This window comes from Stigmatopora nigra, chromosome 23 (genome assembly GCF_051989575.1).
Source record: "Stigmatopora nigra isolate UIUO_SnigA chromosome 23, RoL_Snig_1.1, whole genome shotgun sequence".
Lineage (NCBI taxonomy): Eukaryota > Metazoa > Chordata > Actinopteri > Syngnathiformes > Syngnathidae > Stigmatopora > Stigmatopora nigra.
In genome coordinates this window covers 616,507-641,999 of record NC_135530.1, presented here as the reverse complement: position 1 = coordinate 641,999, position 25,493 = coordinate 616,507, and the positions used below count along the sequence as shown (strand labels likewise).

The window sequence follows — 25,493 nt, the reverse complement described above, 5'->3', positions numbered from 1 at the left end:
CACTCTGGGGCTTGTGCAAAGTGTTTACTCATCTGAGAGTGCGCCGGCTTTCCACGTAGGGGGGGCAAATGGCCTTTTTTTTGACACATTTGGCTTGGCTTGCTTGGTTGGCTTGGCTAGCTAGCTATTTGAAGATGCTCTTAAAATGGTTTCAAGATGGTCCTACAAGAACTACGCCTACCTACACGAGGTCAAAATGGCCAGGAAAAGCTCTTTTATGATGTTCAATGAAAAAGAAGGAGGAGCTTGTGGAGGATAGCGGCGTAGGATTACTTTCTATTTCGGGTTGAGGCCTTTTTGATGAGACGCAGCGCACGCGGGAAGTGGCGCGCCAGATGGAATATATTGTGGAGAGCCAGACGTCCGCGGGGATTAATCGCCGCCAAAAATGTCGGCGCGGAGGGAGACCGTGGCCTCAAAGCGCCGCCGACGTTAGGCTGATGTTAAGAAGGCGAAATGGCATAGGTTGGAATTCCTGACCTGGCCGGGCCCATAAAATGCACACTCAGGCAACTTTTGAGGGAAAAGGAGATTTTCTTAAAACGTCATTTTTCATCGGAGTTTTCCGGCATTGGCGAGGGAAGCGACGTATGCAGAAATGTCACCAGCGGATCACGTCAATGTGATGACTAAGGATCCCCCGCGGAAACGCCGCCACCGAACGGAATGCCGTTGAGCGTTAAATAAAAGTGGAGGCAAGAAATCAAGCGGGAGAAAAAAGTGCCAAGTCCACAGCAAGAAAAAAAAATGAAAAAGAAAATAGAAAAGACGTGGAAAAAAAATCTCCATTTAATGAAGATTCAACAACTGGCAAAAGAAGACTCCTCCCACAAATGTCGAGTCGATGACCAATCCGGGTCAAAAGACACTCCTACGGGCTTCTCGCCATGATTGACTTGACCTGGCCCATTCGATAAGTCGGATAAGTCCGCGATCGATGCTAATTACAGTTTGGGAGTGGAAAGGGAGCTAAAACCTCGGCGACACACCAAAAAGAGGATTTTTTTTGGCCCCAGCTGGAAAAAAACTTATTTGGGCTAGGCTAATGCTAATGTTTTTCGTTGTAGTTTTTTTTAATGCTAGCTCAACATATACGTATTCAGCCTGTTTTGTTACCTGAACATATGTCCATGATCTAATAAAAACAGGGGTGCCAAAAATACGCAGATTTTCTGCCAAGTAACCTTTGAAAGCTTTCAGGCCCATTTGGACGGAAAAGTGAGAACAATTTCATGTAAATGGCGGACAAAATGGCCAGTAAAATCATGACAATTGTGGCTATTAAAGCACTTTTTGTGGGGAAAAGGCACGGCTATTTTTTGAGCCTCTGGAGTCACTCGGCGGTGACAGACGGCGATCGACGGGAGGCCCGGCGAGCGCCACCTCCGCCTCTCGCTGACCATTATCTTGTCAAAAGGTCATTGTGGTATGACTCATCCACCCGCTGAGCGCCAATAAATCAGGGCGGAGGAGAAATGCCAGCCAGAAAGGAAAAGGAACACATGTCCCACGCCGTCCGCCACACGTAAACACAATATGGACCATGCAAAAATTCTTATTAATAAAAGATATTATTGGCTATTGCATATCGCTTGGCTTTTAAAGCACGATTGAATTCCGAGGAGGGAAAAAAATTGATTACAGCATCTAAAATGACACTAACGTGGTCCTATGATGTAAAAGTTATTCAAGCGGGCCTTGGCGACAATGAGGTAATAACGCAAAAGCTGCACTTGGTGCTTTAAAAGCCAAGGCCATTTAGGGGAGCCCCAGGCTCAAATAAGAAGGGGAAAAAGAAGACTCCATTGTCCCTTTATGGCGCCATATCATTTCTCATAAAATTCACCATGAGTTGTGGAGACTCAAGCCTTGGACACAATTTTTCTCAAGAGAAGGACAACGCAGCTATAGAACGACTTATCCGACTCTTCCCATTCGTGCTTTCGGCCTGTTTTATTTAGGAGGCGGAGCTTGGCGCGGTGATCACACAACTCATAAACAGCCGGGTTCATCAAGAAAAAAAGTAAGCAGTTCATGCCAATGAGCTAAAAAGGGTGCGTCACCCAGAACAGAGGGATCAGACCCGCCCTGGTTGGCCATTTCCGGCCCACGGGCCGCACCTTGGACACAATATAGAGCTAGCAGGTCAAAGTACTTAACGCAGAGGTTTTTCGCTAGCCAAAGACAAGCTAACTCTGCCGGAATGCCTTGGACGGAGTCTGAAAAAAAATTCCGGCGACCGTCTGGAGCATCTGCCGCGCTGACAGGTGGAATAAATCAGTGGCGCCGGTCGCCGCAGTCTTGCCGCACAGCGGCTTTGGCTTTGGGGCTTGGCGGAATCGCCGTGGGCGACTCCCACCACCGCCATTTGTCTTACTTTGAAGGCCCCGTCAAAGCTGAGGACCACGGACGGACGTGTAATCATCTGACTACCAAACGGGGAACGTTGGCGTCTCGACAGGCGGCAATTTCCGGCGGCCGCCCATTTCTGGGCCGTCTTTTCAAGTGTTTGACTTCATATACACTTGAGCTCCAAGTGCGGCTCAAAGATATTAAATAGGCATTTTCCCCCATAAGTACACTTAGGGAAGTCCTCATAACGGAAGAAAACACTCAAGGAAACGTTCTACGGCACCCCGCCATCTAGAAAAAGTGAGCTCGAATGCGTCCATTTTGTACTCAAAAACGTCAGCACACAAAAATCGACATGGCCAAGTGAAGCATAACTACTTTATCCGCCTCCATTATTTGATAAATCGTGGCGTCAATAATTGTTTCCAGTTCGGGAGGGACACGTCGTTTAATTAATTGTCTGGGAAAAAATGCCAACTAGAAAGATTAAAAACGGGCCAGTTTTGACATTTAATTGCGTGTAATCATGGCGGTCCTTTTTTATTTTGATTTCAAAGTTTTTCTATGGTTAGAAGATTGGTGTCCATCTTTGAAAAAAATGCAATTTAAAAGACGATGTTGAAAAGCACAACGGGAGCCAGCTTTTCCTCTTTTATGGTTTTTAATATCCTCCAACTGATGAGAAAGAGCAGCTCACTAATGCTCACTAAGGCTCGGTCCGATGAATCATAAATCAAGTGCCAATCAAGCGCACGGCGAGCACGGCCGCCAGCTTTTCGTCTAGGAATTTCTCTGACCCTCTTTTAAGTGCTTCCGAAGACACGGGTGACTTCAAAAACTTTATTTGCGGGAAAGTAAGGGCGGAAAGTAAGGATTAACAGCCCTGAATATTACGTTTTTTTAATAGATCTAAAAATATAGGAAAAATGACTAAAAAATGACAATGATTGATTTACAAGGGGGAAAATCAGGAAATTGAATATACATCTATGTCTAGAATTTGAATTTGATCCTAAAACAGAAATTCGACACTCATGATTGACTTTCTCGGGCCGCACAAAATGATGCGGTGGGCCAGATTTGGCCCCCGGGCCGCCACTTGGATACCTGTGCTTTTGTCGTCCATTTTTGTGCGATCGGTTGATCAAATCACAGCGCGCGTTTGATAAAAATGGACTTCCCCATGCCTTGTTATTTTGCCGCCTGGGTCGATAGCACTAAAAGCGCCGTCTTTTAATTAAAGGGCCGGACGCAGCCTTGTTTTGCCGAAGGGGGTTCGTTCGTAGCAGCTTGGTAGCACGTGTTCAACCTTGAGGAGGAAGCCTTTTGACACACATGGCCGTCCACTTTGCATTTTCTTGTCAAAACACGTCTCCCTTTTCATTGTAAAACAAAAAAAAGCTCCCTTTTTGTTCACTAGGAACTATGTTTTGAATGACCCGCCGGCGACCGTTCATTTTCGGTAGGCAAACGGAATCCAATTGCGGTACAATTTAACACAAGAGTCGTAACGTTGGCCGAGATTGCCTTTGTGGTGAAAATCCCTTTGGCTCCACTTGATGGACTACCGGCCACGTATTTATTAGCAAATTCTTTTGTGCGGGTCATAACAGAACTTGAACGATTCCGGAGTCAATGAGTAGTAAAAAAAGGGGCGGGGCTAATTCACGCTCTGATTATTGCTCCTCCTCGGTGGGTTTATCCGACGTGACGCGCTCACCTTAATAACATCTGTTCAAGAATGAGTTGGGCCGAGCTTTGACCCGGAAAAAAAGCCCCTAGAAAAAGATTCAACGGCCTCAAAAGCTTGGAAATTTCTGCTTGATTAAAATACAAGCTTAAATCCCGCTTTTGTAAACTCTCCATCTTTTCCACGCGTACGTACACGCCGCTACTCTATTGGCTCTGGGTCTCGGCGCAATAAGTCGCGTGTCAATCGGCCGCCTGTTTACTTTTGCGGCCTGGAGGCGGAGCTCATATTTGCTCATCGACGGCTTGGGAACGGACGCCACGCGGCCCGGTTGCTGTTTACCGTACGGCAATCGGGACCGCAAATCCGCACTTTGCCAGGTTGACAACCTTCTCGTCGTATCTTAACCGGAACAAAATGGACCCCAACGGGATTAATCCTTTATATAGATCACTGGTGTCAAAGTGGCGGCCCGGGGGCCAAATCTGGCCCGCCGCCTCATTTTGTGCGGCCCGGGAAAGTCAATCATGAGTTTCTGTTTTAGGATCAAATTCAAATGAAGAATATAGATGTATATTAAATTCCCTGATTTTCCCCCTTTTAAATCAATCATTGTCATTTTTTAATCCGTTTTCTGTGTTTTTGTAAAATCTAAATAATATTATTAATGCCACGGCGTTCCCGTTCCGAATGGTCCTGTATGGGTGGTCTTGTGCTCGTTACTTGCGGAAATGCCAACATGTCGGAAAGGGCAAATGTCAGGCGCGCTCCGACGCCCGTCCGTCATGGACGGACGGGCGTCTTGGCCCAAGTGCGCAAAATCTTTTCTAATTGTGGATGGCATTCACTAAATGTCACAGAAACAGACAAATCGCGGCGTGCTTCTGACAAGCGCAAATACGGTTAAGAAAAAAACAAAAAGCAAGCTTCTACTGTACACATTTTTGAATTTTAGGGGGGGGGGATTTTGGTTAGGACCCCCACGTCCATCATTCAACGGTCATCAGGGAGGGTCGGCATGTCCCATTGTGAAATTAATGGCACGCGCGACTGTGGCAACGGCAATAATTCATCATGTAAAGGTATCATTTACAAAGGGGGGGAAAACAGAAGCACATTAATCTTCATCGGGCCAAAAAAGCCAAATCGGCAGAAAATGAACACGTCGGACCATTTTCATTTGCTTACATAGGGGAAACGGAACGCCAGGAAATTCGGCTAGTGTTATCTTTAACGCTACATTATGAAGAAAAAACTGCTTTCTTTTCACAAGAGCCTGAGGGGGGGGGGGGGGGGGGCGATATGTGTGAATCGTCTGGGAAAGAAAGTGGGAGGGGCTATCGAAGTCAAATGTGGATTGGATTGGCGCAATGAAAATATATGACAAGACTCTAAGTGCACTTTTGGAAAGACAAAACAGACTACAACTTTACGAATTTTCTAGTTTGTCCCAGCTGCTCCGGTTTTGAAACAATGGAATCTCCTCCCGAAAACTTTAGGCGACAAAAGCCACGACTGAAAATGCAAATAAGAACGCCGGCAAACGTCGATGATAGATTAAGATGTGGCCGTATCGCTAACGAAAGGGCTGGCTTTTTCGTCCAAAAGTTACAGAGAGAAGTCGATTCCTGCGAGGGACTTTCTGGCTTTTCCTGAATTTTAAAGCCACGGCGAGTGGAAAGCTCGCCGTGAGATAAGGAAGGACTCGGACAAATCAATACTCTTCTTATTATCTTAGCGGCGCAGGGAGGCTAAACAGCGGCAAAAGCTTCTTTTCGTCCTCTCATTAAAGCCAATGGCGCTTCTATGTTTCCAGACCCAGAAAGAACTGGATTTGTCAGGTTTTTAGCGAGCACGGGACTCGAGTACTACCCAAGGCCTCTACTAAAAAAATCCAGAACAAAAAGAGAGCAATAGTACATTTCGAACCAATGTTTTGATTGAATAACGCGGCTCGGCAGTCGGCGCTAACGTAGCCGGCGTTAATTCTCCGGGAACACGGCGTCGGATGTCTTCACGTCTCCTCGTCCGCTGGTCTCGGCCCGAGATAAAGACGTGGAAATCATTGGTGTTCAGTCAGCCGTCGAATTGCCTTTTTTTTCTTCTCCTGTCTTTTTTTTTGGCAGGGATTTATCCGTGTGCAGCCAAAGCCCAGGTTACTTTAAGCCTCTTTTTAAGGCAGAATCGTCACATTTTGTTCTGCGCCTGAAAATCTTTTCATCGGAGGTACGCCTGGCTGATAAAACACACTCCCTTCTCCTTATTTGAAGCCGCCGCGGTTGATAAATAGACCGAACAGAGGCAACAATCCCATTCATTTAGAGATGACAAGTATTAGCTTAGCTTTTGGAAAACACGCTAATTTTGTGGCGCTGACGGACAGCCATTTGTATGGCCACCAGGGCTCGCCGTGTGTATTTTGCCAGAAAGTGGCGGCTCTCCAAAAACAGTTGGGCCTAATGGCCGACGGCACTTTTACGTCCGCTCGCTGGCCTCTTTGCCAGCGATCGTTGCCGCTGGCCAATGGCGCCGATGCTAACTCACAAACTGCCTCCAGAAACAAATTGGATCCGTTTATGTAAATTTGGACAATGGTCGCCACTTTTGCCGCCTGGCGACGGCTGGACCAAATTGACGGCGTGGCGCGGCGTGGTGTGACGGGAGCGCCACTGGTGCCTTTTCATGTCTTATTTAGCGCACGCTTGCTGCTTATGTATGGCCTTTATCCATTATTTAGCAGTTGCTAGCGCAGGCAGGCTATCGTAGGACTCCTCCCTCCCTCCCTCCCTCCAGCAGTATGACCGCCATCAATCCCAAATTGGGTCAAGCTCAGACGGAAAAAGACGGATGGGACAAAACAAAATGCTAGAAAGCGCAATGTTGATTATTGGGGAAGGAATATGCAAGTGTTTTTAAAATGCTAAGCTCAAAGGGCGAAGGGCAAAGAGGCAAAAGGGTCCAAAACTAGGTCAAAGTTCAATTTCAGGGCTTACAGACAATTATTTCCAGACTATACAAGAACACTGTACACTGCAACTTAACACATTTGTAATATGCAGGCCTAAATGTTAAGGTCTAGAAGAAAAAAAATCCCTGCCCAAGACAACAGATGGTGAGACTCAATTTTAGCGCTGGCTAAAGCTTGGCTAACTGGTGCAGTAAAAATACTGCTCTGTATAATTAGATGGCGCTTGATTTGATTCCCAAAGGGATCCTTTTTTTGGCTCAAACTACTGTCAAGTGCTAAAACTTAAAGTTGTAGCAATTTTGATATCATTTCAACAAAGTCAAAAGTACATAAAAAGCAATCATTTCTACTAGCGTATATGCCAGATGATACTACACTTTTCCCCTGACTAGAGTAACCCAACAGCAAGCTATTTATTTTATTTGTTTAGGCTTGCGTTACCTGCAAAGCAGTTTGCGTTAACAGATGCAAATTCAGCCTATTGTTGTTCTCCTTCTTACTTAAAATGTCACGTGACTTCTCCAAGAAGCGCTAGTCTCTGCGTGACGTCGGGCAAAGAGTAAATTAAAAGCCTGGCAAATGGTTTTCTTTACTGATTCCATTAGTTATGCGTGAGAGAATCGCGCTTCCAAATCCTTTGCTTGCCATGTCACCAGACTTTTCCTTTGGAATCTCGCCACCCCCAACCGTGAGGCACGCGACATCCAGTATAGCTTTTGCGCGGGGGTTTTCATCTTAACGACTTTGAACGCCGTCTCCGCGGCGACCCCTCGGGAAGACCCACGTTTAGAGTTTCTTAGAGGTGAGGCTTCGAATGAGGCGCAAGCTAAATATTTGAAAGGGCCACGCGTTTTCGGGAGCTAGCTTGCCTCGCCGCGGGGCCGCGCATTTAACATCTTTGCGGCCACTTTGTCTCGGGAGAGTTGAAAAGGCCGGGAAAGAAATTTCAACAAAAAAAATGGACCCAAGTCTACTCAGTCACTGTGTGGAAAACTTGCAAAAACCAATGGTAAGGGATCGGGCTATTAACTGGATGGACTACCAAGGACAGATACTAGCATAACGAAGCTAGGCGATGTAGCCTAGCTTAAAAACATTTCTAAATAAGCAAAAATGCTAGGAGGGGATCGTTTGGGAAAGCTAGCATACGCTATTTTTCCTTCCATTTGTTGAACTTTCCGTTAATTTCGATCTACAACGAGTCAAAACACAATGGAGCGCCGGCACGACTAATGACAAATTCCCTCCTCGGCCGCCCACACTTTTGCCACGCTTACTTTCCCGTACGCCATTGAGAAAAATCGGCGGAAGGCACACAGAAAACCCGGCATAATAGATTCGCCGGCCGCGAGGACAGCCGTGATAAATAGCGGGCGGCCCGAACGCGTCCCGAACGCGGCGTGCCGCGGGATACGGCTCATTCCGCGCAGCCAAAGATGTAGACGAGGGAATGACACGCATTGTATATCTCAGTGAACGGCTAATGACACGCCGCACGCATTGCGGCCTCGCCGGGAAGGAAAACTAATGTATAGGCTCGCGAAGAGAAGGAAGGCGCTTGGAAATACCACTGGATCAAAACAAAACCTTGGATAGAAAAAAATATATACTACTCGGTCATTAGCCAAACGTCCTCGTCCGATAACTGGAGTTGGCGTCATGTGTTGAATAGTAAGATGAATAATGGTAGTTACTGTAATGACCCCAATGGATAGAATTGCTTGTTAGGTAAAAGACGTGGACAAACGGAACAATCCAGTGGGATGCTTCATTTATATTTACTAGATTGGACAGTCAAAGGGACGAAATGTCTTCACGTAACGACCCAGGACGCGGATGGGATGGAAGCTTGTTGGATTTCTCCTTGCAAATTTCTGGGTTCTGACCCGGGACCCTTTATCTAACATGGCTACACGCGGTTAGCATATGCTAATGTTGGACTAATTGGCCCGCTTGAATTGAAAAGAGACAAAAGCCGAGATTATTGACTTGGTGATAGAGAGGATTAGCGTTATAAGAACCATGGAATAAAGACAAAAAAAAACACAAAAGAGTGGTCCCTCTGGTATTTAGCAGATTGATGGATTGGCAATCGGTGCGAACATTTGACTAGCGGTTGAATGGATCCACTCAAGTTTGAAAGCGTCAATTTTAGCGTTTGGGAGAGCCTGGGTGGGACAGACGGACGGACGGAGGAGCGCCGCCTCCTTCCACGTTCCCCCCCAGCGGAGAAAGACAACGCGGCGCAGTGTGGGAGCCGCCGCGTTTCCCATGGTAACGCGCAAGAATGAAACGCTTTCTTCCCGGCCTGCTCACATCCCGACAACCAGGAAGCGTCCAATCCAGGCACTCACGGTCCCTCCCCCGCCCGCCTCAACGCGGGTCGCCGCAAAAACCCGGCGCCGGAACGGGAACCGCCAGTCCATCTACTGGACTTTAGGTTTTTCACTAATTTGGTCTGGATAATTACCGCATTGTCCCGAATATAAGACGATTCCGATTATTATTATTATTAAGAACGCCGCCTCCTTTTCAAGACTCAAGTTTGTGTTTATCCTCTGTGGGGAGCTCCATCTGTTTCCATCCTTTGCGTCATTAGTTTGATGACTTTCCACTTGAGAACTTTTATGGCCGAGACGCAGCGCGTTGTTTTGGCGTACGCCGCCATCGCTAGCTAGCACCGCTTTTTCAACAGATCTCGTCTAAAATGCCACGTCAGACTAACGGCTTTTTGGATTCAAATCATTGCATTTATCCGCATTTACGTATTGGCTCATTATCCAAACAAAAACCATCAAACGGGACCCACTCTGGTCCGGACGGGTTCAAATCCCGGAATTCCCAGTCGGCACTATAAGCGGAAAGATTAATAAAACAAATGGTAAAGCAGCTCGGGAGAAAATGGAATTTTCCGCTGTCAAAATACAAGTGAGTGTTAAATAAAGCCTGGCTACGATAACGTTGATTTCATTTCCCTTTAAATTGGCGCCGCCGCCAAAAATGTCACGGCAGCGCAGTTTAATTGGATCCCGGTTGAAATATTTTGTCATCTGCTCTTGGAATTGTTTGACTTTTGGATGACACGGCGCCCGCCCGCCCGCCCGCCCGCAGGTGTTATCCACGCGAGAAAAGCGAGATGGTAACGGCGCGTTCCCTGGTTAATTACCACGTTAAGAGTCATAATTACACGTCGGGCCTCGCCGCCACCGCGATAAGTCTGGACGTTTTGGGGGAAAAACGCCAGCCTGGGTGGGCTGGCTTGACTCCTAATCTGATGAATAACAATGAGCTCTCCCAAACGCAACACGCTAAAAAAGGTTTTTAGCGCGACGGCGGGGGGTCATCTGGGGACAAATTGTGCCTGATTTGGGATTATTTATTCTGACCAGGGAGGACAAAAAAAGGCAAATCTGGGTTTGGCCTTTCTATCATCGTACTTGGCCTTTTGATTCCAAAACAAATGGCATTAAACATGTCCAAATAAAGAACTTTAACGGCATTCCGTCATTTTAAGGCGTCTTTTATTTAACGCTATCCACTTAATATACTTTTAAATGGCCGCCTTTTTCTCTTTCACGAGTGGAAAAGCGTCGAGACGGGAAAAAAGGAAAGTCATTTGCTAAAAAGAACAGTTTTTGGTCTTTCTCGGCTAGCAGAGTAAAGGCCGGGATTGTTTCTGCCATGACGCTAAATTTCCCCGACGTAAACGTTATTACAGAATAAAGGTTTAACGCTGTTGTTTTAAACTGTCAAGATGGGGAAAGGACTTTTATTTTTATGGCATCTTTTAGAGCGCATTCCGCAGGGAATGCAGGAAAAAAAAGGGGAAAACTTCTCATGCTCAACCGGAGGTGCGCAAACATTGACCCGGCACCAGCTGTCACATCCCATAATGTCGCTGGCGTTCTCCCGGCAACGGAATAATGTTATGCGTGCGCGGGTGTAGCGAGTAGAGTAGAGGCCACGCCTACGACTCCCCCAGGCCTGGAGTATATTGTTTTTGTTGTTGTTTATGATATTTAAAGCGGGCGCGTCACGCCAAAAAGGGCTCACGGAAGCCCGCGGAAGTCATTGCGCTCTGGTTTGGGGTCGCGAGGGGATGGCGCCGCCGCCTCTCCGTGGCCAGGAAACTCGACTTCTCATGCTGCCCGCCAACCAAACTGAGTTTGACACCCCTGACCTGGATTCACTCAAATAAATGGAATGCGGCCTTATTCATTTTTTGATTAAAACGGCGTCGGACTGTCAGAGCCGAGGTGAAGACGTCGAGGAACGACGACATCTCCGCAAATGAAGTGTGAAGAGATGATGGCCACGGAGCCCGCCAAGCGACAGCGTTTGCGCCGAGAGCTTTCTCTGCCGCTTCCATTTGCATTTGACGTCTTTGGAAATCTGCCCAAAGAATTCCAACTGGCTCCATTCGCCGTGCAAAAATAGTTCCAAGAGGGAAAATAATCCCGGGATGAGTATAAAACGGGGAATATATCCGGGGAAGCTTCCAGAAAGGCTGGACTCTGGAATTAATCCCGCCCCCGACGAATGCAGGTACAAGCTAGCCCCCCAGCTAATCGTCTCCGCCTCTGGCAAGGTGCCCTTTTGGCCAAAAAAATACCGTACTGGTGTATGTCAACAAGCCGCACTTTAAGAATAAAGTCTGGACTTTGGCATCGACTTTTCGAGTGTTTTTCAGACTTTTCAGGAAATCCGACTGGAAGGGATTTTTCCGGCAAGGTGAAAGAGAAAAACAAGCAATTGAGACAAATGAAAGGCACGGCGTGGCTAGCCGACTAGGCAATGCACGGAGAGGAAGGTCGGGCCACCTCATTACGCTGATGGACTTCCCATTATTTGAGTGTCACATCCGGGCGCGAGGAATCAGAAAAGGCATTATTTGCCTCCGTCGCTCGCCACCATTCATCAACGGCCGCCGCCACCGCGCGTCGTTTATTTCAATTACCGTGGCGCCCGTTTCTGTCATACGGCTTCATTTTTTGGGGGGGTTTGTGCTCCAATGAGGAGCCAAAATACAGTAGCAGGAGCGGCGTGCTTACAGAGCTGTCGTTTGGGTTTAATTTTGAAGCGTGCAAAGAAAAAGCAGAAAATGTTCACCCAAAATGCGCTTTCTGTCAAACCGTTATGCTAGCAAGTGACTCGGAGAGCTTAGCGTAGCCTCTGGAAGGCCCATCTTGAGCAGAAATAGAAAAGTAGACAGAGTAAAAAATGTAAAAGTCAGCTTCCGTGAAGACGTCAAAGCGGCAACGGGACAATTTGAGCAAAGACGTGCTATGGGCTTTTTGCTTCCTGTTAGCGTCTGATGATTCCATTAGACATTGATTGTGCTTTATGAGGGGGAAATAATGAGCTGGCTGGCTGGCTGGCCGGCGCACTCACATTCGCCATTGATTCATTTCATTCTCTTTTGCCACAACTCATTTAGGCGTAGGGATTGGTTTTTATTTCTTTATTTGGAGGTTTTCACTTGGCCCGCTCCGGCTGACACTCCAAATTGGCTGCCGTTTATCTTTTGCCAGTGAGTTAACATCCAGTTACTATGGGAAATTCGCATTTAAGGTCTCGTTAACCCCCCCGGGTGATTGGATCGCATTTCAAGATCGCCGCAAATGAGCGCCCCCTCCCTTTGTTGACGAGGTCCTGCACAAAAAGATGAAAAATTGAAAATTTGGAGACGAGGGACCAGTCGAGGCATCCACTAAAAATACTTTAAAACGCATTAAAAGCAGCTTCTTGACAGTCTAACGCAATATCAAAATAAACATAGGTTGAAAAACTGAACTCTAGTATTTGTTATTTTTTTTGACAGAATCCCCCCCCCCCCCCGTTGCATCCGTCTCAACATCCTTTTCTTTTCACGCCACCAATGGCGCGCCGGCGCCATAAATTGAGCAATGAGCCGAACAGATGGTATTTTCAGCGCCCGCCAGGCGCGACCACCACAATCCGCTTTGCGCTGACCCGCCGCGTTTCTGGGGCTCCGCGCCGTACCCGACTTTGAGGCGGGCGCGCGCGACCCGGGAAAACCACCCCCTGGCTAATTTCAACTAATCCTTTCCATGGGCCCGCCACCTGCTCGCGGCCGACCGCCGCCATATTCCCGAGGGGAGGGGGGCTTAATCGGGTTAAGTTCGGTTGGGTGGAAACGCGGGTGACAGGGTGGCGACCTTGCCGGTGGGAAGGTTCAAAAACGCAAAAATCTGCCATGTCACTCGACAACTCACAATGAAAAGGACTGCCTTTTACAGACTAAGGTTTTTAGTTTTTGGAAGGTTTTTACGTAATATTTTTTAGGCTTAGTTATCCCACACAGGTCCTTATTTTATCACCATTTTACAGTGACTTTCGAGTATAATGTTTCTTCTCATTTTCTTAACAACGAAAAAGCGGAGCCCACTAAAATTCCCCATTTTAAAAGTTGATTTTTATTCAAATCAATCCGGATTGGAAAACTAGATATGAAGCAATGCACACCCCTAATATATACTTTTTTCAGTTTTCATATGCGCACTCATTGGCTAGTGCGACTTACAGTAAAAAAAAAAAAAAAAAACAGTACTGGAGTTATTGGAGAGCATGAATTGGGGCCGCATCATTTTGCCAGTGTATCGGTCGACCGGAAGCTTCTTTCCCGCATTTAATTAGATTAAGATTCACATTGTTTTCCCTTAAGGGGCTGTCTCTAAAAAAAGGACAAATTGCCCATGAAAAAAAACTAAACTACACACAAAGACACGTGCGCGCAAGTGACAGCGTTTGTAATAAAGTGCTCCGTTCCCGACAACTTGACGTATGGACGTAGCGGGCCGAGCTGTGCTTAGACAGACTGAAAATCTCTGCTGAATAGCAGCCATTTTGAAAGATCAATACTACAGCTTCGGACAGCCGGCGTTCATCAAGTATGCAAAGACGCGTCAACATGAAGACATCTGGGAACAAATGGCTCTATCGATTTGGGAAAGTGGAGAGAGAGAGAGTGACCTGGCTCGGGGCAAATTTCTCTACAGTATTCCATTTGCCTATGCTCAATTCATGAACTTGAAAGCACCATCAAGGCAATCTAATTGGGACACTTGGGGGGCATGGGGGGCATGAGGGGGTCCTTGGGGCATGGGAGCGGCCTGGGGGGCATGGGAGGGGCCTGGGCAATGTGTTGTACAAAACGCAATACTTTGAAATATAAAATGTACTCACCTTGAGTTCTGCATCTCATCCAGACTTACCTTGTACTGCACCTTAACATTTTAAATAACCATAACAGCCAAAACAAAGACTCAAGAACACTAAAGATACTTATACATACTAATCAAGACTTATCTTATACTGCACTAAAACTGCTACTAACCACTATAGTTACTTGTTGTACTTATGTTGACTACTTCATTACTGAATCTCATTATATTCTTGTAATTTAGGCTTAGGGTCAATAGTAAAAGCATGACAGTCATTTCTTAAAGGGGGGCATCATTATTTGATTATTGGGGCTAAACTTCAAAACTATGAATTCCTTCAAACATAATTAATGAAGTAGGACTTACCAGAATCAGTAGAAAGTGAGGCAGCTTTCGTCGAGGGTGATTTTTGCCATTTTGGCGAGGGTGCTTAAGTCATTTTGGCGAGCGCCACCCTCATATATTTCATATCTGGAAAAAAAAGAATGAAAATAAGATATATTTTCTTTCCATTTTACTGGAAAAGCAAACGTTTGGTCGTAGTGAAAATCAAATTTGCCCAGTGTCTGCTTTTCGGCCTCAATCCAATCCAATCCAATCCAATCCAAATATACTCAATTGCGTGTTGAAATTAACAACACAGTCTCCGGGTGTAACGGCGACACTCCATTTGGGCCCCGTGATGAGGAAGACGAGAGCGAGCTTGGAGTCTAATTGGTTCTCGCCATTCATCCCACGTGGAGCGACTGCTAAATGAAGAAAATGCCGGAGACGCCGGGCGGCCGGGCGGGCGGGGAGCAGATGACGGAATCCAAATAGAAATGAGCTTTGACATTGGCCCTTAATATAACACATCAGTAAGCCGGGACAGTCGCAAAGCCTTCAAACTGTCCGTTTTGACCGTCCTTCTTCGTAATTGGACGCCTGGGATTTTAGCTTTCACCAAAGGGAACAAACTACAGTACTAGTTCAGGCTCGTGTAAAGTCAACTTAAACAAGCAAAACCATTTCTCCATGCCATTTTAATGACATTTTCTCTCCAAAATAGGAGTTGTGCTCAGATGGTTTTCATCACAGTAGTTAAGCAACACAGCTTTAACACATAGAATACTATCATTATGTAAAGTAACGTAGTATACGAAGATTATACACCATAAATTGTGTCATATCGTAAAAGCAATTCGCAAAATAGCATTTATTGTCATCTATTTCTCGTTATGTGCGCATTTAAAGCAGTTAGAGCCAAAATGGCGCCCTCTAACGCTACGCAGCAGACGCGACACTAATATAAAAGCTACAATCGCAAATATTTATTGTTTTGTTCAGCATCGATATAGTCATTTATGCATATTTGGCATTATAATAACCTTTATAGGGAGGTGATTTTTGCTCACAGTTCGAAATCTATAGGTGGCGTGTCACAAACAAACAAATACTAGTTTGTACTCGTTCTTACCTTGGACGAACGCTCTTTTGGACTTTCAGTTTCATAACTTGAAATATAACAATAACGTGACGGAGGTACGGTGCAAAAGGGGAGGAAAAAGATTGTTTTTTTTTAATCAAAAATAACTCATTTTAGGGGCAAAAAACGCCACGGAGATGTTCGGGCTTGGGCTTGATTGTCTTGCTGCTGATGATGTAAACAGCTGACAGGTGCGTCGGAAAGGAAAATACAAAATAAAACCAACACTACGATTCTATCTTATTGTTTCAAACATATACAGTATGGCTTTTATTTTAAATACCATTCATACTAAGTTTTTTCTCTGAAAAGAAAACAAGACAATGTACAGTAAGACTTAAGTATTAAAAAAAGACAGTAAAAAAGAGAATTAGCCTCTTTTTCTAGTTAGAAAAAGACCATGTTCTTTCTTAACATAATTCTAGTGGAAAAATGAAAGCCCAAAATTTGACTGAATGCTCATTTCTTGTCCAGTGCAAAGACGACAATCTTGTGCTCTTGTTTTGACAGCATCCCACCTCCAGGAAAGATAATGGAACAAAATGGACACTTATTTAACTCCCAGCCAAGCCATTAAGTAAAGTGCTTTTTTTCCTCTGGCCAAATGTCATATTTAATTCCTCCACACTTTGTTTTTAGCTTCCAAAATGTGTCTGCCACCCTTTTTATACTATCATGGATCATTTCCTGGACTGCCTTAGACGTCCTATCTCATTAGAAACTCTTTAAAATGTGCAGAAAAACAAGCAGACTTAAAATAATTGCCTGTTTTACATGTCATAGCTTATAGACGCCACAATATTGCCGCACAGAAATTTTGGCGACCCTCCAAGGGTCTGGCAAAGGTCAGGAAAGGTCGGCAAAGGTCAGAAAAGGCCAAAAAAGTGTCCACCGTGAGCCCACCGTTCCATGAAGCGATGGTTTGCCCCCCAAATGAACCAGACAGGCCAGATACCAAACCAGCAGATGTCAAGAAACGGAGGTCGCGCATTGGAGGACCTCAAAGAAGACAGCGACGTTGAACATTGAAGTAGTGAAGGGCATTTCAGCACCATAACTGAGCTCATCTTGTTACCATAGTCACCGTCTTCTCCCCAACAAATGCCACAATTTTGCTTGCACATCAAGGCCTGCTTTGAAAACATAAATTCCGCACCTAGGCGAGAGGTTTAGAATAGAGTGGCGTCAATTCTCCACTCAACAACACTTGCCTCCAGCAGGGAGAAAGAGAAGAAGAAGAAAAAAAAACGCCTCCTCGCACAAGTCTGAGCGAAAAAAGTAGGAGTCTTTTGTTTTCTGGTCTCTCGAAAGCCAGTGTGGGAGGATGGCCTTTAATATTGACATAAAATGCAGTAACTGGTGGTAAATGATGGCCTAGGAGTGCCATTGATCCAGATATTTGTACATTTGGAGACGTATGCTTGCCAACGGTAGTCAAACGGAACTATGACGAGGCACCAAAATGTCGTTAAATGGTTTGAATCCAAAATACTGCAATTTTATCACGAGGAATCCACGAATTTTTGCTTTAAATGCATCATTTTGAACTCATCCCACACCGAAGAGGGGCAAAAAGTGATGATGAAATACTAGTGAAAGGATTCAAGTAACACTGCTGCTACCAAGTGGTTCAAAAGCTCATTGCTCATCTTTTCATGCATTTGTTTAATATAGCAGTTTCTCATATTCACAACAAATACATGAAGCTCTTTCCCCCTATGATACAACATTGTGTTTTTTTCCCCTCCTTGACCACGTAAGCGTTTCCATGAAATGTCTTTGTTTGAACAATTGGACGTTTTTTTCAACTTGTACTTTCCGACAGTTTTTTTTCTTTCTTTCTACACTATTTACAAGTGGGAGGGCAGAATGGACAAAACAAGCAAAAGCATTTGAAAGACAGAGTTTTTGACAAGTCAAATTTTAAAGAAAATGAGATGAATTTCAACTTTTGTGATATGCTCGAAGCCCACCTTTTTTCAGTTAGCGTCTTTCTTGAAAAGCTCATGAACGAGTCTTAAAAAGATTTCATAACAATGATTTCAAGCTTATAAATGTCAAGCGGCGTCCACACAAATAAAAAGCACGTATTTCTAAAACATCTTCCGTTTCAGTGTCAAAATCCTCCTGAGAACTAAAAAAAATAGCTGTGAGTCAAATATAAGACGAAAAGATAACTGCAAAAAAAATAATTTCAAGTTTTTTGGGGAAATGCATGCTTTTTAATTGGGTAACTGCACAATGCAGATTTTTCCCATTTTAGGATTCCATTGTTTTTTCCCCTTTAGTGTTTAAAAATGTTTGACATGGCGGATCAATGAAAAGCATGCATGTCCTTCCTTCTTTTTCGCCTCAATGCAAAATTTACGCAAAAACAGACTTGATGTTAGCTAAAATAACGTCAAAAAGTTGTATAAAATGAGCTGCCTGGAAGTGGAACGCGTGGAGAATAATCAATCCTTCATGACCCGTGAGCAACGACAAGCTTGGTTTCCATGACGACAAAAACAAGCAATCCAAACGGGGGTCCAGTTCTGGATACACCAAAGCCCGATGGTCCACATCGGGTCCCGCGGATGCCAAAGACCAAAGACAACGCTTCCAAAAAAAGAAAAACTCAACAAAAAAAAGGCGAAACACTAATTTCCTTCCATTATTTTCAACAAAGTGCATGTCTAGAAGTCACAGACTTGGCGAGTTAGCTTCACAACAACAACAAAAATGGTGGATCCCATAAAATTGTGGCAAATAAATACTGCTGGTCCCTACGCGAGTCGCAACAAAAACAATAAAAAACAAAAGCGCAAATTCTGGAATGACTTGGAGGGAAAAAAGGAAGCCATCTTCAAAATTAGGATTCTGATCCGAGTGCAATTTTAAAGCCGTGTAATAAAAACAACAACAACAAAAAATTAAACGGACGTGCACAAAATGCGCTCCTCAAACTGGAATCCGTACGAAAAAAAAGCTTTAAAATAAACGATCCAAAAATAGTCCCTTTCGCTTCCATCGCAAATAAGTCGCTTTTTAACCCAAAAAAGAAAAAAAATGGCTGCCTCTATGGCCCCCCAAAAAAAGCCAAGTGAGCTTTTGAAATGTTTGGAAAGTTTCGCAACCGCTAGCATGGCAAACGTCGAGATATACGGACGGATATATAGAAAAACTAGCTTTTTTCGGGTTTGTATTTTTTCCTTCTTAAGGGGGCGGCGCTCCAACCACATGTTCCTGGCCGCGCGCGTAGCCCTTTTCTTCGCTGGATTAGTGCTTGCTTTTCTCGATACCAATGCATTTTTTTTGGTTGTCCTCGCCGCCAATTTGCCGCGCCGACGTCGGGAAAAAAACGGCGTGTGGGTTTTAAGACAATGTAGTCACTTTGCTTATCTTTTCCAAGGACCGACGAATCCGCGGCGAGGAGGGAGGGGCCGGGACGGGTTTTCGGGCGTGTGGCGTTCGTTCACTTGAATGCCGAAAACTCGCCTGGAAGCGGACGGAGAGAAAGGAGAAAGGTCGGTCGGGGTCAAGAGGCGGGCCCGACTGAAAGGGGGAGGTGCCTACCGTAGCCTCCCGCCTGGATGGGCGTTTTGGGCGAAGCGCAGGCGTATAAACTGAAGTCCTCCGTCTGGAAGCCGGCTCGGTTCAACGAGGGCTCCGAGGCGCTGCGGTGGATTTTGGGTAACGAGCGAGCCAGCAGCTCGATGGACGCCAGGATCTGAAAGGGAGGGTGTGGTCAATTGGCGGTCAGCACCGGGTGGGGAAAAAAAATAAAAACAAATGGGCTAAAAGGTCACCTGCGGGAAGAGTGGTCGCTCCTCCCGTTTTTTCTTCAAACAGTCGGCCATGAGGCGCCTCATGGCCTTGGGGCAGTTGCTGCGCACCTTGCTCAGGTCGGGGGACAGGTAACCTCGGCCCACCATGAAGATGATCTGCCAAAAGAGAAAATTAAATTCAATCATATCTCATCTGAAACAAGGGTGTTGTTTGGCAGGCCGCTTTAACGTCAACTTGATTTCACGTGGCCATTTTAGATAGAAGATTTACCTTTTTTTTCATAAATGCATTAAAAGCCCCCCTGAATATTCATTTGGCATTCGAGCAAAGAGACAAATGAGGAAAAACTTGCCTGGTCTCTGTTGTTGATGTTGGAGTAAGGGAGCGCCCCCGACATGAGCTCGTACAGCACGATGCCGAAAGCGTAGACGTCCGACTGGAAGCTGTACGGATTCTTGTCCTGCAGCCGGATCACCTCCGGCGCCTGGAAGAAGGCGGAGCTTTTAACCAGACGCCACACTCCATTGGGAAACACTCACCATCCACAGTATGGAACCGGACAGCTGTTCGAACTGGTGCGAGCCGCTCCAGCGAGACTTGACCGTGGCCAGGCCAAAGTCGCCGATCTTCACCGTCAGATCTTCGTGGAGGAAAATATCTGCAAGGGAGCTCTTCAAGGAAAAACTAAATGGCAGCCTGTCCTGAGCTCTATTTTTTATTTTTTTAAGGATACTGTTGCTCTTTAAGTCGCGGTGGATGATCGACTTGGCGTGCAGGTAGCTGCGGAAGGACAGAGTAGGAGGAGTCAGAGCCCTGGTGAGATTCCCACCCACGCGTTCGGTCACTCACTCCATGCCCTGAGCCGTCTGCCTGGCAATGTCGATGAGCTTGATCATCTCAAACTTGGTCTCGATGATGTGCAGGTGGTGGTAGAGGCTGGAACCCTCGCACCACTGCGTCACGATGGCCAGCTGAGGCTTGGTGGTGTAGCCCATGAACAGCAGGATGTTGACGTGGCGCGTTTTCCTGCCGTGACCAGCGACAGCGTTGGAACCGGGAGGGGAACCAGGATCGGCGCCCAACCACCTTACCTGAGCACGCCCACTTCGTTCTTGAAAGCCTGAAGCTGCTGAGGCGTGGGGGCGGTGACGTTCAGCATCTTCACCGCCACGTCACCTGGAAAAGACCGCCCCTCGCTCAGTCACCCAATCGGCACTCAACCGGGGCTCTGGTTGTCCTACCGTGCCACTTTCCTTTGAAGACCGTCCCAAAGGAACCGGAGCCTATCCGCTGACCCAGGGTGATCTGACCTTCCGGGATTTCCCAGTCGTCGCTGGAGTCCCGCCTCCCAAGTGTTTTCTGTTGGTGGCGGCGCACGGTGGTGTCAACTCGATTCCGACTCGGCCCCTCTGGCCATGGGAACCCACCATTTTGTTGCGGTCCTCGGACGAGGACGACGACTTGCGCTCCCGCTGCGGGCAGGGCGACTTCTGGGCCACCTTGACGTTGGTCAGGGAGCCCGGCAGCGAGGCCGGCGGAGTGGCCGACAGTCCCGCGCTAGATCCTGAAAAGTCGGGATAGAAAGGTGAGGTGGGCGAAGAGGCCGCTGCCTTTGGAGGATGGGGGAGCGGTGATGATGGACGATATGCTATATATTCTTTCTTTGCTTGAAATCAATTTAACATTTTGGCTCCAAGATCTATTTTTCAAGGAGTTCACCTTCCACAATGTACATTTTTTTAGAGGCCACGTCAACAATTATTAATGTTGATATCCCTGGCAAAAGGAGCTAATGCTAACTTGTCTTTCTGGGCTTTGCTTTATGTTCAATATTTCAATTGCTTCATCACAGGGTTGGCCAAATTAGTCCACGTTGGGTCGTAGTAGCTGTGGGTTTTCATTCCAAGCCTTTTCAAATCTGTACAATCAGTGGATTGTGAATTACGTGGGCCCCCAATCCCCTCTCCCCATTGGTTAAATTGGGTGTGCTGGATGGGCTTGGAACAAAAAGCGACAACCACAGCGGCCCTGGTGGACAAAAGCGGTTTGGCCAACCCTGCTTCATCTTAACTTACCTGTGTTAATCCTTGAGATATTCTATCAAATGAAATGTGACACAGAGGTTTGGCTGTGTGCAAGATTTAGCTTAAAAAGGGGAGAATGTGGGAGGGGGGACATTGAGGAAATAGTGGTTGGTGATGATGAAGATGATGATGACAGTGGATGAGACACTGGTGTTGGTGAATGTGTGTGTTGGGGGGTGAGGCGGTTGGGGGTGTGTGTGGGGGGTGTTGTCACGAGACCACACAGAGAGGGCCTGACTACCTCGGAACACAGGCTCGGGTTCAAAATCAAAGACTATGTCATTGGGGTAGGAGTATAGGAGGGGGCTCGAGGTCCGTGTTCGGTGCTTCCTCAAGCAGCGGGCGGGGTGGTTCGGGGGGGCTGCGGGGCAAAGAGAGACAGACAGACCATCACTGCTACTCACTCAGCCTGTCACCCATCTCTCTCAATTCCTGATAAGCCACGAGCCCCCGGTCGCTAAACATTTTAGACGTGGTTTGGGGGGGGGGGGGGGATTTAAACATCAAAAAAAGGGGGATTAGGATTAAGACATATTGTTGAGAATTGTCGGGAATTTGTCAACATGCAAATTGCGCATTTTTTTTATTTACCATTTTATAAATGCATCTGGAATAGTTTTGAAAATACTTAATGTAAGCGTCCTCATTGAGGGCGGTCAATAAATGGTGGTACTATCGTTTTTTTTAACTCTTCTCTCTCCGAAACACACACACGCACATAAAAGCACATGAAAAAAAGACCATAGTACACGCAGACATGGTGGGGAACAAAAAAAATTGAATCAAATCAAGACAGAATGGATCCTTACCTCCTTCTGACCTCACCAAGGCCTGATCTCGGATCAGATCCTGCAAGAAAAAGGGCAAGTGTGTCAGGACTTTCCCACTTTTTTGGGGGGGTTACCGGTCCACTCACGTCAATGTTGACCGGCTCGATGGTGTTGATGTGCACGTTGGGCGCGGAGGACGAGCGGTCCCGCTGGCCAAACTGGTTGCGGTGGTCCTCCTCGCCGGGACGGAAACTGGGCGGGATGGGGATGGACTTGGACGGCGACAGGGCGGCGTGGCTCAGGGACCTGCCCGCCGGAGCCCACGTTAGTTAGCGCGTCTCCCCAAGAGAAAAGCCCATTTGAAAAGGTCACCCACCCCGCGGACTCGGACGGGGGGAGCGACGGGCACGCTTCGGAGACGGGGGTGGCGCTCTCGGAGGAGGCCTCTTGGGACAGAGGCCGGTGCTCAAAGAACTTGGCCACGAAGAGTAGGCTGCAAGAGGCGGAGTTTAGCGTCGGCCCGGCCCAGTCGGGCGGGCGGGCGGGGGCTATTCACTTACTCTAGCTGGTCGTAATTGACGCACATTAGCGGGACTTCGGTGCTACAGCGCTGGTGGAACTTGTAGCCGCACGTCTGGCAGCGGAAGCCCTGGAAAAGCAGCTTCCTGCAGAAGTCGCAGAAGGCCAGCGTGAAGAAGGTCTTCCTCACCTGTCAAGGAGCGCGTGGCGTTGGCACGGGTGCGGGCGGGCGACCCCGGCGGCCGGCGCTTAGAACTAGCTACTCACAAAGTTGTGGGTGGTCAGCGGAACGTTTTCCAACACTTCCACGTGCAGCTCCTCGCCGGTCAGCCAGGAGATGTCCGTGTCCCAGCCGATGGGCTTCTTCTCCCTGGGGTTTGTCACGTGGGGACGCCGGCTGAGCTAACGGTCGGCGCCCGGAGGTTGGAAGTCGGCGGCGGCGGCGGCGACGACGCTCACCCGTCCTGCACCCGGTAGACGCCGCAGCATTCCGGGATGAGTCCTCGCATCATCAGAGCCTTCTTGAGCGAGTCTCGCACGGTGGTCCCGCAGCGGGCGGGAACCTGAAGGACAAAAAAAGGATCAACTTTCCCACCGCCATTCTTTTAGCGTTGGCATATTGTAATCAAAGCATAATGTCATTTGAAAGCTAGTTTAGACTATAGAAGTGAAAAAGCCTATGTCTGATTTGAGCCAAAATGGTGGTCATCTTGTCCTCAAAACATTTGAAGCCAAATCATTAGCTTTTTGCCCATCTGATGCGTCATAATGTGGATCACCCCAAAGCTATCTTAGTGTAGAACCTGAAAAATGTAACAATTTTCTCCCAAGCATACTTTTACTAACCAAGCATGACATGGATTTTTGCGCTAGAGGTTTACTTACCACCGTTCTCTGTTTATTGGGCAGGAAAACCCGGACGATGGGCTTCTGCGGGGAGCGCGGGTTGCCCCGACCGGGGTCCATCGGTTTCTGGAGGACGGCCAGGGTGTTGGGCGTCGCGGGGAAAGCCTGAGCGCCACCACCCGCCGCCATCTTGCCCTCCGCGATGGCCGGCGAGCGGGAGAGCTGCGTGCCGTTGCCCGTGGCCTCCAGCAGCTGCTGCTCCCTCTGCTGCAACGCGTCCAGCTTACTGGTGTACTCCTCGTAGGCCTGCCGAGGGGGAGGGATCAAGTATGGGGGCTTCCTTCCGTCGCTCAAAGAAAAAGTAAGCGCTGACCTCCAGATATATAGAAGGGGGGTTGTGTTCTCCTCCAAACTTGTCCAGGAGAGCCTCCAAGTGTTCTTGGGTCAGCTTGATCATCTGTTTGATGTTCCAGATCTGCGGGGTAGTGAAGGGCGACGCCCCCAATTGTTAACTTGAATTCAGAGGGCGGCGCCCCGCGTCGGGGAATCAAAAAGCGAATCAAATAGAAAGGTAAACATCTTTAAAGTAGCCAAATCCATGACAGACGTCACATCGCTAACATCGCAAGGCATGAATTCACCTTTATCTTGAAGTCTCCTATTGCAGTTCAACAAGTAATTCTGAAACCCATCACTACTCACAACCACCACCATTAAGTCATATGGATGCTTTTGGGATGGAGAATTTTTCCAAACTGGAGCATCTACATTTCCAGCCCGCTCTCCGTGGTGAAAATGCAAATCAAGTGCTTTTTAAGGTGGGTGAATGAAATCAGATGTTGTTCATAACCAAAACCCTCATGTTTTAATTGATGTTATTTGCTTTGGGATGGGGCGGATTTTGCCGTTATGTGCGTATAATGTGGCTTAACGTAACCTGTGCAGCTGCATCACAGTGAAGCACGACTCGAAGTGGCAGCTTCCAGCGGACTATCGGACAGCCACCCACCCAGCCAGCCGTTAATGGCCCGTCTTTGTTGTGTCAACAGTGGCTCGCCGGAATAAAGAGCTCGCGCAAGGCCCCGAGTAAGGAGCGATGGAGCGATGGAGCGATGGATGGAGGGAGGGAGGCAGGCAAGCTGCGCGAACCCTCCGCGTCCAGTTGCCGCACGTCGCGCCTTGAAATGGAGCCCCCCGCCTCCGCCTGCGCCCCGGATGCCGCACGCATCAGCCGGTGTTTCCTCCCCATTAGCATCGTACGAGTCCCGCTCGGAGCAGGCGAACGCCCGCCCGGCAGCTCGTTCGTGCGTTCATTCGTTCGCCCCCCCTTTCTCCATCGCAGCGTTGCCGTAAAGCGCCTGCCTGCCCGCCCGCTCGCTTGCCTACTCACCTCCTCATCTTGCGGTCCTCCGGGGCTCGTCCCCGCAGAGCAGGAGGGCTCGAGCGCAGCACCCAGCTCCTCCAGGCCACCTTCCCCGCCTGGCCGCCGCTCCGAGCTGTCTCCGTTAAAGACGGGAGGTGGGGACTCGGCGCTGCTCAACGCCGCCATTTTAAAGTGGGAGAAATTGAGTGTGTCACTACGGGATCGGGACCAGGAAGAGAATCGCTATTTTTGGCTACTGCGCAAGCGCGAGACTTGCCTCACTTCCTCTTCAGCAGATATAGTAGTAATACATACATATCCATATATACGCACAAAACACTTGGAATAATCGTTTAAATCTGTGAAATTGCAGAATTTTGAAAATGTGAGTAGTAAGAGAGGTCACCTACTAGAATTTGTCCGCTTTACCTGGGAACGATGAAAAAATATTGATTGACAGTACCACAAAAATGGGAAGTCCAAC

The 25,493-nt window shown here is 47.4% G+C and overlaps 2 protein-coding genes across 3 annotated transcripts in view; both read right to left on the bottom strand.

Moving 5' to 3' along the window:
• large1 (LARGE xylosyl- and glucuronyltransferase 1) overlaps positions 1-15,952 on the bottom strand; it is a 39,490-nt gene extending 23,538 nt beyond the window's left edge. The window contains exons 1-2 of the mRNA XM_077709196.1: positions 15,651-15,952; positions 14,561-14,665 (exon numbers count right to left, since the gene is read on the bottom strand). The gene's annotated coding sequence lies outside the window, so the exon portion shown is untranslated. The remainder of the gene's footprint in view (positions 1-14,560; positions 14,666-15,650) is intronic.
• Positions 15,953-17,309: 1,357 nt separating this feature from the next.
• Positions 17,310-25,248, bottom strand: braf (B-Raf proto-oncogene, serine/threonine kinase). 2 transcript variants are annotated; one of them, XM_077709193.1, is made up of 20 exons: positions 25,037-25,248; positions 24,020-24,121; positions 23,686-23,952; positions 23,260-23,363; positions 23,068-23,170; positions 22,842-22,990; positions 22,658-22,774; positions 22,428-22,587; positions 22,321-22,360; positions 21,753-21,872; positions 20,855-20,991; positions 20,669-20,786; positions 20,519-20,603; positions 20,277-20,453; positions 20,161-20,207; positions 19,967-20,085; positions 19,780-19,911; positions 19,448-19,582; positions 19,215-19,368; positions 17,310-19,136 (listed from the first exon to the last, which is right to left on the bottom strand). In XM_077709193.1, exons 1-20 carry the CDS (start codon positions 25,193-25,195, stop codon positions 19,114-19,116), a joined length of 2,448 nt encoding a protein of 815 aa, XP_077565319.1. In that variant the 5' UTR covers positions 25,196-25,248; the 3' UTR covers positions 17,310-19,113. The 2 variants fall into 2 exon arrangements, with proteins under 2 accessions (XP_077565319.1, XP_077565320.1); XM_077709194.1 differs by lacking the exon at positions 21,753-21,872.
• Between the last annotated feature and the right edge of the window lie 245 nt (positions 25,249-25,493).

Excerpts from the sequence above, each read along its gene's own strand:
- braf (XM_077709193.1), bottom strand. The coding sequence starts at position 25,195 with ATGGCGGCGTTGAGCAGCGCCGAGTCCCCACCTCCCGTCTTTAACGGA. Across the intron at positions 20,787-20,854 it reads CCGAGGACCGCAACAAAATG|AAAACACTTGGGAGGCGGGA; the intron begins GTGGGTTCCCAT and ends CGCCACCAACAG. Across the intron at positions 20,604-20,668 it reads CTTCAAAGGAAAGTGGCACG|GTGACGTGGCGGTGAAGATG; the intron begins GTAGGACAACCA and ends GGTCTTTTCCAG.